The following is a 13,311-nucleotide window of genomic DNA, read 5'->3' as shown; positions in this document are numbered from 1 at the left end:
AGTAGCATAAAACGTATTCTAGGCTTCAGTTTCCTCACTTTTTATTCAACTCTCTTTGCAGGAGAAGGGTGGATTCGAACTCTGGTCTTGAATGTAGATTTAATATATGAAGCACTTGGAATGGTATATTATTTCCATGCATACAAATAAATATTTCCAGAGGTTAACTGTAAAGAACTGAAATTGGTGTAAGACATTTTCTGACAGTGTGACAGATCACATTTCTCAGGTTCTTATTAAAGGAAAAGCTTTTTCATCCTTCTGCAATCATATTGCTGTGATTCAGGGCTGATGAGGTAAGTACTCCTGATCCATTCCAACTCTCTCTTCTAGACAGCTCTGGAGTACTTACAGCACATTCTTATCCAAAGCTGAGAAACATCTGTTACTAAGACAATCACATGAGAAGAAAGTTGGATGCACAAGGTAGGTGTTTAAAAGAAAGCTATTTAGATCATTATGAAGCTTTAAAAAATATCAGAACTGGAAGTTCCACAGCTTTCAGGCCCATTCAGCAGGACTTATGCTGTACTATGAAAATTTGGGATTTACATGAAGGAAAACAAATGTTAGTAGAGTGCAAATGACTAATACTACGTGTTTTAAAAACGTCTTTAAACACAAACACAATTAGAAATCCATTACTATTTCTAATTTTTACTGGCATTCTTGTAGCATGATTTGCAGAATTAATGTAGCGAATTCACACAAGTGCCGTAAGATGTTTACATTACTGTTAGGTATTTTCTCTTTCAGCGTGATATTTGAAACATTTATATAAGTAAACGAATAATCCCATGCAAAAAGCTGTATGTCTGCTTAAGCATCTTCTGAGTGTGGATGCGAAAGACAAGAAAAACCTAAGACAGCAGGCTGCCACGCTCCAGTCTTGGGTCCCCTCCGCCATGTACATTGCCTGAATTTGATTCTCCTTCATTCTCCCAGCTGCAAGCTAGAGTGCTATGCTGGAGGAGAGGAGAACCACAGCATAATTAAAATGGGGTATATAAAAGCTGACTCCTACAACTTGAATAAAGTTTTAGCCTAAATGGGGGAAGGAAATAGCTCAGAAGTTAGTGGGGGCGAAGGAACTGATTGCCACCCCACCATCCCATGTCAGGTCACATCACCTCCACACACAGAGCTGTGAAGGGAAGAGAGGAGGCAGAAAACAGATAACATACACACACACACATATTCTCTGCTTCTCCCTTTCTTTGGAAGAGATAGGCTTGGGCTGTCCAGCAACTGGGTATGCAGGAACTGTCAGAACTGTAGGAAACAGTACTGCTGGAAGAAAAAAACTGTTCCAAATGAATTTACACCTGTAAGTTCTTAGCCAGCTTCACATCACTTTGCAGACATATGAAAAAGTCTTACTTCTAAAGGTTGTGCCATTAGTTTAATGACCTTACCTTTCTGTCTCTTGGACAGAGTCAGCAGTATTCTCCTTGTATTGCGGCACACTGTCATTCATATCCATGCAGACTTTTCCAACAAATGCTCGCTGACCAAATTTATCTGTTGAGATGCATAAGAGTATAAAACTCAGAATCACATCTCTGGTTCTCAAACTCTGCTATCAAAGCCTGTACTGAAATGAAAATAGCAAATTCTACCCCAGACAGCTTCATTTAAGTTGAACAGAATTTATGCTCTTTTCTAACCTTTAAGTTGGGACCATCCATGTGACTTTAAAGGCTAAGAAGGAAAGAGAAAAAAAAAACCCAAATATTTAAAAAGGAGTTCTCCTCTTCCACATCAGTACCCAACTTTATAAACGTTATAACTGAGGGCTAGATTGCTGTAGTTTAACCACAACCAGAACTCATATTGGTAGTATATGAAGAAGACCACTGCGAAGTAGAGGATAAGAAATGCAAGCATCAAAATACAGTAGCTGTAGCAGATGAATACCTTGAGCTGAGAAAAGGCACAAAGACCTCAGTAAACCATCTCTCCTTAAGAGAAAGGAATGAGGTTCCTAACACGTCTCCCACTCTTGGTTGGATGGAGAAAATTACCAGAGCTACTTCTAGCGTCTTTCTTAAGATTTATCCATGCTAGGACTCAGACTTCATGTGTAAGACTTAAAAGGAATGCATACAATTTTAAATTCTAAGCTTTTAAATGTGTTTCTATATTAGATCTCTTTTGTCCACTTTTACTGAGTTGTTGAATACAACAGTTTCAAAGTTTTAGGCTTTCCTACAAAATCAGAAAGGCTAGGGAATTTTTGACTGAAACTGAGATTCTCATTAAATTGCTCTGCTTTAGGAGCTGGCTGAGCCTTGAGAAATCCTGCAAGAATCCCAACAGTTTCAAACAGCAGGCATTTGCAAAAGCAAACAGAAGGGAGGGATAAGATGTAGATGCAAATCCTTCTGTTCCCATTTCAGACGGTGTGTGGAGATTTTTGATGTCGATTTTCAAGTGAAACTTCAGAGTATCAGGAAATTGATGCACTGGCTGCACCTCTTGTCATTCAGCCCTTTAATCCACAAAAAGCAAAAGGTTAGAAAGAGCGGAGAACTTCAGCTGAAGAGCAGCTCCAGCAGACCTAACTCAAGCTCAGCCAGCAGCTGATTTGAGAATGAAGAGAGTAGCAGGAACAACAGTAGGAGACAGGTGGTTAGGTGAACAAGGGTTACCAGGGTGGATTTTGGGGACACAGTATGACAGACACAAAGAATAAAAAACAACTTAGTGGAAAGACAGATCCCTAGCTAGTCTAAAACTCCTGAGCTTTGTTTCCTTCACTAACACGGTCTGCGCAACATCCTTCAAAGTTCACTGTTAGTCTTACCTGTAATTTCAGCAAGAAGAAGAGAAGTGTCTGTGTAAATTGTTGCAAAGTAGCAAGCTGTAGTCGTGCCGTTCTTTAGTGTCCGTCTCTATAAAAAGAAATCAGTTTCTACTGTCTGGAAAAAAAAATAGTCAACCTGCCAAACTGCAGAACAGGCAGTCTGATTTCAAATTGCAAGAATGTTTAGTTATTGTGAAATTGTGCAATGAAGTGGGGAGGTAAAATACAGTCTTTTAATTTCGTAACAGCTTTTTTAAGCCCGAGTTGTACTAAATACAAAAATTCCTCTTCCAGATCCATACAGGATTTTAACAATGGCTAAACCCATGGAAACCAGTCTATATTTCCTTCACTCCAACTGGAAATGAACTCTGACTTCTATTTAGAAATACAACCAGTCATTCATGTTATTTCCTAGTTTTGAAAGACTTCAATTTTCACAGTGAAGCACTGTGTACCCAATATTGGGAAAGCAAGGCTTTTGGGAAAAAGTAGTGGTTTTCATTTGGCCACCTCACGTGCCTTCTAAAAATAGCCAGGATTTCATGTACAAAACCCCTTTGTTATCCCTGAATACAAAGTAACAAAATTCAAGGTAAAAGTAAACTGAGAACAACTGCTCAGAGTGTAATTTAATTATTTATTTAATTATACCATTTGAAAGGAGACGGTGGTTGATACCTGTTCATATGACTTTTGGAGGACATAATGGTAAAGGAAGAGTGATTTAAAGTTACATTAAGTCATGATGAAATTTATAGCTTCACTTGATCTTGGTACTAATGCATACTATATTGACTACCCATCCAATATACAGGTTTAAATTACATTTTTGGATTCTGGCTACAATGTAATTACAGATTTTTTTTTTTTAACGAGATAGAAGATGGGACATGCAACACAACTTTTGAGAATGGCTAGAGCTAATTATTTGACAAACATGAAGCCAAGCTCTGTCTTTTCTGTACAATATTCAGATTAAAGTCAACAATTAAAAATAAGTCTTTAAGGGTTCCTAAAATGAGTCTCAAAAATAACAATGTCATTACTGAGACAAACTAACTTTGTCTTTCTCCGCTTTTAAAACCCAGAATTCTCTGCTTCTGGATTCCTAACGTAATTGTTAAATGAAATCTAAAAGAAATCTGTTTCCAGAACATCAGCACAAAGAATTAGCTTTCCTAAAATTTGAGGCAGGTTCCAGCTAAAATCTGGCAAATTTCACCTAATTTGTTTCTTTTACCAAGTACCAAAAGTGCTTATTGGAAACAGAATTTTTATTTGAAAAAATCTGCTATGTTTTCATTACAGCTCAAAAAGGACAAAGATACATATAAAATAATATCTGCTCCCTGAAGGTTTAGTCCTGTTTCTAACAGTTCAAGGTTATTACCAGTTCCATCAATCACTGGAGAGCAACTGGTATTCTGCTGCATTTGGGGATGAAGACATTTTCCCGACCTTGTCCTATTTGATACACATGGAGAGAGCCTAACCACTGTGTTGAAGCTCCAACAACAAACTTCTATCTCTCACTGGCAGTGCTTTCCCAGGTGATGTTATTAAATACCTTGCACAGTGAGCACTTTCACTGTGCTGATGTCACTCAGTCTGAACTGATGGAGACAGTAACAGTTAGTTTAGGCACACAGCTGGAAGGTGAGATCGCCTCTATGTTTTACGCAGCTGAAGGCATGTGTACTTGTCACTAGAGTTTATGACCAAGCTGCTCCTACGTGTTTTTATTACGGCAGAAAGTATTTTTTTTTTAATTTGTGTGGCAAGGACGGTATAACTATTTATTTCAGATTCACTACATTATTGTTTTGACAACACACATTGTCGCAGTATTAGACAAACACAAGGCAACTTACGTTTGCCGAATCATTTAATCTGTTGAAGATATTTCAGTCCATATACTAAAGGATGCATTTCAGTTACAGCACAGAATCAGTACTTTGCAATGTGACCTCTCTGCTTACTGTTCATCAAGTGGAATTTGACCTCTAAAACCTTTATATTACTCAGAACTTGTCTAACTCAAACACAATCTCCCTCTTTGTGCTGCAATACCATTGACAGACTTCACCTAAAGTCCCTGCAGTGAAAGATATCCCTGCTACAAGGACCTCAGCTGTAGAAACGTCTTCCTTAATTACTTCAAAACACCCCAGATTTGTCCTCTGTGAGAAGCATCTTCTCTTTCATGCAGTCTTTGCAGAAGACAATTTCATAACAGAGGCTTTTTGTGCAGAAAAGGAAATATCCTCCGAATTTGTTTTTTTTTTTTACCATGCATGGTTATTTCAGCATTGAGGTTGTCAGCACCTGCTCGCTACACTAGCTCTGACAGTACTCTTAAAAGTTGGTAATTGTACTCAGATATCAGAAAAGATAAGCTCGTTGTTAACGATGTGATTAAATGAACTGTCTTATCAGCAACAACAGAACAAGACTGGAACTAGCAAGGGACAATCTGGGCTGACAATTAGAACAGCGGCTCTACTGTTGGTTTTATCTGGTTTTCATGATGTTAAAACACGCTCTACTATTTCTGCTGACCTACTGAAAACATACATATATTTCACAAATATGAATGTCATCTAGTAGGTAAATGGCATTTGCAGTACTTACAACAACTCTGGTGTACACTTCTTCTGCAAAATCACTGTCTTTGTATTTGGCTTCTGCTGGAAATGTGTAGGTAGTCAACCACTGCAAAAGAGGTAGATCTACTCTTGTACCAGCAAATGAATACTGAGGAGCGTGAATGTGTGTATCAACCATTCCTGGCATGAAGAATTCACTAGGGAAGAGAAAAAAAATTATATTAGTCGAAAATGTCACAAAATCGGTAAGTAGTTTTGCTTGAAATGGTATGTTTGAGCAAAATACACCAGAGTAAATGGCAAGTACAGATTAACCTTCCTCTTTCAGCATCAGCCTGCCAATTCCTATTGTACCTCTACCCATACTCCTTTTATGGTATGAAACAGTTGAATAATAACTTTTACACAGACTTATATATAGCTAACTAAGAGAAAAACAACATAAAAGCATGATTAATCCAATTATCTTTAATATTTTCCCAGACTAAATGCCAACAAAAAAAGCCAAACTGACTTCACAACAACTAAAAATACTCCACCATAGAATCCACCTGAAAAAGAGAAGACTCAGGCACAGTCTTGCTTCCTAGTATGGATATATTTGTAATGCCTCTAGATGCCAGACCATTATATTTACAAAACTGTAACTTTCTATACCCCAGTTTTTCTCTACATTACGTATGTGTCTATATATATACATTCAATCAATGAATTTCAAGGTTTAATGGAAGAACGGCCACTGTGTCTAGAAACATAGACACAGCCACTGGTGAAACAAATCTCTGCTCAACGTCTTGACAGGAAAGGCATATTTGCAATGGTATTGTAATATTGTTTGTTGTCATGCAGTGTTCATGCAATAACAGGGATGAATAAATCAACATTACCAGGCAGTTGCTATAATTATTTTTTTTTGTGCTAAAATTCCATAGAGAACAAAATTTCTCTCGGTGCTCTTCCCTTCTCCCTGACTGCTGAATGAAGAGTGATTTCACCCCTTTGTAGTTTCCCTTCCTCCAATTTTCCTGCATGCTAGAAATGCTGGAAGATCTTTCCAAGTCTGATCCCTGTTCCCAGCACCTTCTATTTTCCTCAGACTATTTCGAGTGAAGAAAATATCATCTGATGACTTACGTATTCTGTATGATTAGCCTTCCAACAAAGCACACAGGTTATTTAGCAACTCAACAATAAAACCACGCTGCAGCTCTAGATTGTAAGCCACAAGTTGTTTACAGTCGTGCTACTACATGCAAAGCGGAGTAGGTGCAATTTGAAACTATTTCTCTCCACCAGAAAGGGGGGGGGGGGATTTCACTGGCTGAATTAAAAAGAAATGCTTTAGCTGCAATACAGTTAGAAATCCAAGGCTCTGTGTTTAGAAGGTTTAAATCTTGTAATTTTATTAATTTTTTACAGTAGGGAGTGTGTCAAAGCTCAAGCAACTGAGTTTTATATCTGCAGTGTTAGTGCTACCTACATTCACTAAGTACAGAGTTTCGAGCTGGTTAGGCACCGCCCACTGCTAACAAAACAGATATAAAACGTAATCTCAAGCAAGAACGCCATTTACTTCTGCCAGCCCAGAAGAGGTCATGTATGAAAGCTAAATATGGCATTTTGTTGTGTGCAGTGTAAAGCAGCCACCACAGTTCAGCCTTGGCTGCAGTCCCAAACGAAGGAATGCAAAAAGCACAAAGACCATCCACTCTCCGGGTCCCGTCCAGGACGCAGGCAGCTCTTGGGTTAAGAGCTCTCACAGACCTGAATGGGAGTTTTGCCCACGACACTGGATGTAATGTGCCTCCTGCCAAAACGCACTCACAGAGTCTCACATTACTTCACTCAGAGAATAAACTGCATTTGCTTAAATGAATCTAATCAAAACACATACTGGTTACTCAGTTCTCTTATGTCAGACGTTTTGAACCCCCAGTTCTTAGCCAGTTGCTCTTGCTCATCATTTTTTTCCAAAAACACAATCTAAAAGAAAGAAAACATAGTTAGAAACTTTAAACCTGTATCCCACATCAGCTTTGCGTGAAGGCAAAGCGACTCGTATCTTGAGACAGATTTTACATGCTTACTACAAAGGTGATGGGTTTGCATTGATATACTCGTTATTCCTGACTGTGATTTTGAAATACCTACTCACAACCCAGTGAATAACCACATCCACTTTGCACCTTCCAAGAAAACAGTTAATTCGTTCTCTGGTAATACACGGGCAGAATGACACAGACCTCAGTGTCCACTGGCACCGCTGCAACACACCACCACGCTAGGTGCTTTGTTGTGTAAGTGTAAGACAGCCTTACAGGAATGCAGTCAAAAGTATTGAAGACCAGAGCAGTCAAATGAATTGCTTTGCCTAGGACTGAATGGCACTGAGCTAAGTATTTTCTGTTTTTCTGCTCATGTCATTAATGTTGGGGGTTTTATATTTTTAAGCGCCTAGGAAGAGAACAGAAATTGAGGGGAAAAAATGTGGATAATTTTTTCATTTTCCAGAACAGACTAAAAGCATGCCTAAGATCTTTGTTTAAAAAAACCTACAATCTGGAGCCTAACTCAGCCCCATTTGACTCCTAGAAGACATCGACTCTGCTGCTGCTGAGTTTCTGTTGCCAAGTCAGAATTTTGGCTCACTTTCTGTTTATTATTAAATTCCATGGTATTTTAATCTACAACACGATTCTTGGCAGCTGAATTCTCAGCTCTCTAATTCTCTGATCTGTCAATAACAGGCACAACAACTGCCCGAGAAACAAAGAGAGCAGAGCCTAGGAACTGGCTAGGAACTACAGGTTCCAGGTTGGATCTGGGTTTCTGCAACACTTGACAGAGTAGAGGACCCCGCTGCCTCCTCCAGCCAAAGACCATCTGTCCTGGGCTTTCAGGAATTCTTGCCCAACCGCAGTTTCTGCCAGAAACCAACTCATGGTCTTCTAACTCTCTTGGTATAAGAGCTCATTCCTCTAATTTCAAGGGAGTAATCTTACTACTATCGGCATCCTTCTGCTCCTGTGAAGATTCCCACACTAAGGGCCTGTATCAACCTCACGACAGCAGTTTCTAAGGCAGCAATTAAAAACACATGTAAAGGCAAGATCAAATAGTTGTATGAAGGCATTAGGAAGGAACTTACGAGGAACATCAGGAGGACCAAAAGAGCACTGTTTCAGTTATTTGCATGCCCATTTTTTTTACGTCTATGACATTACCTTTTGCATTTTCTTTTTTTTCTGTAGAGAAAAATAAGCAGAGGAGGCTAAACAGTAGATAAGAAGTTTCTGGCTGCCTGGTCTTTTAAGTGCACATACGGCTTATATGATTACACTGTCTAAGGAGCAGATGTTTTAAATTTTTAGTCAGAAAAAAAAATATTAAAATCATACCATATAAATAAATACCACAGTAGCAGAAATTGCAGGAATATTGCAGTCCAATAATAGTTCACATGAAGCAGCATCTCTCTCCTTCTAAAGAGGAATACATCCAGCTTTATTAGCTATATGTCTGCAAAGAGCTTAGAAAACAGACCTACTGAAATTTCTGATGAGCAATAAAGAATATGTCACTCAGATGCTGAAGTCAAAATGGATGCAGAATGAGTAATGTTAGAGCTGATGAAAAAAGAAAAAAAAAAAAAAAAGAAAAGAAAGAAACATGAAACACCAGATGGCAAATTCTGGAAACAGGCGTTGCCATGGAAAAGAAGTGGCTGTTATACACTCTTAGGGTGCAGTTAAATAAAAATCATGGAAGAATGAAGAAAATATGTTTCAAGGGAACTGGACACACGAAATCAACCCTAAACCTCACACCTGGTCAATTACTGTTGAACACAGTGATGGATGAATCAGCAAGACAGCCATACCGTTTTCAAACAAACTTCCCAACAGAACTCCTTGGTCACCCAAGAGATGTTCCCCGTTACTTTAGGATGCACTTGCTCTGACCACCTTTCTAACACTGAATTAAGTGCTTTAAGGTCTTTGAGGTCCCAGGCTTGGACATTTGCTTGTACATTCAAAGTAACCAACCTGGTGCACCAGTCCTTTAAATTACTTCTGGACCTTAACAGTGTAAAGGCAAGAAAAAACTCTACAGCAGACTTACTACATGGTCAAGAGAAGTGCACAGGCAAGACCAAGACCTTCAGCTCATAAAGAAGCCAGTCAAGGACAATAACCAGCCCTTTGGGAAAGGTGTATCACAGACAGCAGGATGAATGGCTGCTAACACCAGTGCCCAAACACTTCAGTCAGTTCTGGTGTGTCACCCATGTGATGGGACTAAAGGATCCAACAATGAGGAGCTGAAACCTCTCTACCTTGGTGCCTAGCTCAGGCCTTTTTTACTCCAAGAGATGCCCAAAGCTCCTCCACCAACGCATAGCTGCTCCACTAAACCATGCATAGACCCTGATGTGGTAAACCATGATGCCTCCAAGCACCACAGTGCAAATAACTTTGCTACCAAAGGAATGGAAATGGAATGACACTGCCTGAAGGAACACAGGTTTTTTTGATCCAGCTGTGACTGCGTTACTTTGTTTCTGGTTATGGCACTCCTCGATGAACATGAATAACAGATCCATCCTTCTTTCCCCTCCCACATGCTTCTCTTCCCTCTCTGTTCCCACGATGATTAGCTGACTTTAGCATTTAGAGACGAGATGCCTGTTGCTTGCCTAGTTCCCAAAACTGGAATCTGAGGCTAGATGAGAGACAGGAGCACTCATAAGCACCAGCTCCTGAACGAAGAGCCCGGCCTGCTGAGAAAGGCTAAGCAATGAACTCCAGAAGGATATTGGTGTCTTGGTACCTTCCTCCTCATACAGCTAACACACGTCACTTGCTATCCCAGCTGGCTTAAATCAAACACTTATGTCTGGCAGTACTTAACAATATTAACTCTCATTCCACAACTCCTGCTCTTTTCATGCCTTCAACTGGAGCTTTTAGCTTAACACTTGTTCTATTTACCTAATATTCTACTAAGCTAAGCTAATGACACCAACATTTCAATGATAACTCACATTTTGCACCTGTCTCTATTTTCTTTACGCTGAGGAATAGAATACTACTCTTTCTATTGGCCATTCATCAACAGCAGCACAACACTTCTCTGCAAACTGCTCAGTTAAGCACTGTCCTTATTTTACTAACTTAACAGTAACTTGGATCCTCACACCTGACAGCAGCATTTTCCTTGCTAAAGATCTCTTGTCATCTACATGCAAAGTACAGAGAGCTGATATTTCATCTGTGGCCTTCACCATCCAAGAATCCCCACATGCAGCAGGGGTCTGGGCAGAGTTTCTGCGGTGCTGGTTGTGTGCTCGTGTCCCTTGCAAGACAAGCAGGGACTCACGGTGGAGAACAGGACTTGGCTGTTCACAAAAGCTGGGCTGTTTACCCTGTCAGAGACCGTGTAAGGATGGAGTGGGCAACATGAGGCAAAAGAACGATACCTATGCAGGTAAACTTACTTCTTTGGGAGTAATACTGAAACAGTTCTGGTGTAAATTTGGACAATAAAGATAAGCTATTTCCTAACCACCATGTCCTTCCTGAAAAGCCAACTCTTCCGTAATTCCAGTGGAAACTCTGCATGACGTTAAATTATAAGCAATGGGCTAAAGGGTATCAAAATTCACTGTGTTAGAGCCTGGAATAGCAAAATGCCAATAATTTGTATTAAGAAGAGAAGAAAATGAAAGTCCTTGTTAGTGTACTCTGGTGCAAATTATATTTTTGGACAACAGTGTACTACTGGAAAATATTTTTTTTTTTAAACTACTGCAGAGGGATGTGTCAATTTATGCAAGGAAAACAATACCCAGTGAATCCTTGTTCACTAAGAGAATGGAAGAGAGTGACTGAGAGCACAAATCCCTAGGTATAGCTTACTAAGGTATCTGTTTTTCAAGAAAAATCACTTAAAGGCCTTGATTTCCTAAGGATGCTGAGCAGTGAGCCTTTTCCAGAAATTGCCATTAGAGAGAGCGGGATGGGGTATGAGTTTCTGCCTCCTGCATCTCACTTACACAAACCAAACTCTTTTTTTTATTCAGCTCTGTTGTTTTTACTTGACATCAGCCAATACATAGTTATGTAAGTTTTTATTCCCTTCCCGTACATCAAAATACACCTTCTCACAGGCTTTGCTATGGCTTTTACCAGACTCCTCAAGAGCTGTAAGAGGGCTGTCTGGAAACAGGCCCTCACAGACCTGTACGAGCAGATAAAACCAACACCATCAGGGCTCCAAGTGTGCTCCGCACAGATTTCAAATGCTACCGAAGCCTGACACACCGAAGCCTGTTATTTAGTCACGAGCAAGAAAAGGACCTTTTTCTACCCTATGTAGGGTATCTTGAGTCTGCAAGACATCACCAGCCTACCTGTAGGACGTGCACTGCGAAACCATGTCCCACTTCTGATGCTGTGAAGGGAACGGCGCAGCTTCCCTGCCAGAACCGGTCCCGCGTTATCAGCGAGCGCAACGCTTCTTTCAGGCTCGGCGTTTACCACTAACATGCCCAGCGCCGCCAGCTCCCCAGCTCTTTACGGCTATATGCCACGTCTTTTCTTGTGACAAGAAAAAAAAACCACGAAAAGCCTCGCTCGGCAGTCTCTGGGTGAGCGCAGGGGGTACACCGCCATTACTCGCCATCACCACTTCGATACCTGGAGAACGCAAAACCCGCCCGCGAAGCTGGAAGGAAACTGCGGGGACCCGAAGGAGCGCCCGGCCCGGGCGCGGTGCCGCTCTGGGAACGCTCACCCCGGCCCGCGGCCGGGCCCAGGCTCCCCGCGGCCGGGCGCCGGGCAGGCACCGCGCCGTCCCGCCCGCCTCCAGCCCCGGCCCCGCCGCCCGCCGCTCCCACCGCCACAGCCCTCCGCCTGCTCCCTCCCGGCCCCTCACCACCCCCGGGACGGGACGCGGGACCCAAAAGGCTCACTGTCACCCCGAGCCGCGGGGACACCGGGACACCCCGAGACCGGGCACCCCGCCGGCCGCCCCCGCCAGACCCCCGTTCCCGCGCTCACCGTCCCGCTGTCGTCCACCCCCAGCAGGTGCCCGTGGAGGATCTCCATGGGCGCGGAGGGCCCGGAGTGCACGAAGGTCCCCCTGAAGACGTGGGCCAGCGGCGGACGCTGCGGGGAGCCCATGGCGGCGGCCGCCGGTTTGGCCACGGCGGAGGCGGCCGGGAGGGAGCTACCGCCCAGCCGGCTGCCGGCCTTCGGCGTCTCCCGCTGCCGGCGGCGGCTTCCTGGAGCTGTCACCATTTCCCCACCCCCTGGTGACTTTCTCTTCGGGGAGGGGTTTCGGCGGGGGGAGGCCGGGAGGCCGGCCGGGGGCCGGGCGCAGACCGCCCGACCCCCCAGCGCGACCCCCGGCGGGGCTGGGTCCTCCGCCGCCTGCCAGCTGGCTGTCGCGACCAGCCCGTCGGTTGTCGCCGCTTTCTGAAGTTTCTTTCACGAGGGCGAGCCCCTAAGCTGGCTCTGCCGCGAGCCGCCGCCGCCAGCGTGTGGCCTGCTGCCCGGCGCCTGGGGCCGCAGGAATCCGACCGGGCGTTTTTCGGAAGAACAGACCTGACTCCGAGATACTGTCAACTTTAAACACGAATGCTGAGGTGGCAGTTACTGCTTCGTTTCACCTCTTCTCTTGTCCTGGGTGCCCCTAGGTGAACCTCTCAGACTGTCTCCTCAGCCCTCGGCCTCCGTGCCGCTCCTTAGCTGGGTACAGGAACAGGAGGCAGATGCCAGCTGAGGTACCAGAGCTACCGGAGGGAAGCAGCCAAATGCCTCATTCAGTGGAGATGGTCTACAGAAAAAGCAAAAACAGCCTCAGGAAAACCAAAGGCAGAGAAAAATGGGTTTT

The 13,311-nt window shown here is 42.8% G+C and overlaps 1 protein-coding gene across 3 annotated transcripts in view; it reads right to left on the bottom strand.

Moving 5' to 3' along the window:
• The window catches only part of GDA (guanine deaminase), a 36,505-nt gene extending 23,765 nt beyond the window's left edge, over window positions 1–12,740 (bottom strand). The window contains exons 1-5 of one of the 3 annotated variants that reach the window (XM_075411304.1): window positions 12,477–12,740; window positions 7,310–7,398; window positions 5,441–5,612; window positions 2,807–2,894; window positions 1,416–1,521 (exon numbers count right to left, since the gene is read on the bottom strand). In XM_075411304.1, coding sequence (XP_075267419.1) covers window positions 1,416–1,521; window positions 2,807–2,894; window positions 5,441–5,612; window positions 7,310–7,398; window positions 12,477–12,716 — 695 coding nt within the window. In that variant the 5' untranslated portion in view covers window positions 12,717–12,740. Of the gene's footprint in view, window positions 1–1,415; window positions 1,522–2,806; window positions 2,895–5,440; window positions 5,613–7,309; window positions 7,399–11,827; window positions 11,946–12,476 lie in introns of those variants that run through there. The other 2 variants (XM_075411303.1, XM_075411305.1) reach the window with 2 other exon arrangements.
• Window positions 12,741–13,311: the final 571 nt, after the last annotated feature.

This window comes from Opisthocomus hoazin, chromosome Z (genome assembly GCF_030867145.1).
Source record: "Opisthocomus hoazin isolate bOpiHoa1 chromosome Z, bOpiHoa1.hap1, whole genome shotgun sequence".
In the NCBI taxonomy this organism is placed as follows: domain Eukaryota; kingdom Metazoa; phylum Chordata; class Aves; order Opisthocomiformes; family Opisthocomidae; genus Opisthocomus; species Opisthocomus hoazin.
Note: the sequence above shows the minus strand (reverse complement) of the source record. Positions and strands in the feature narration are given on the sequence as shown.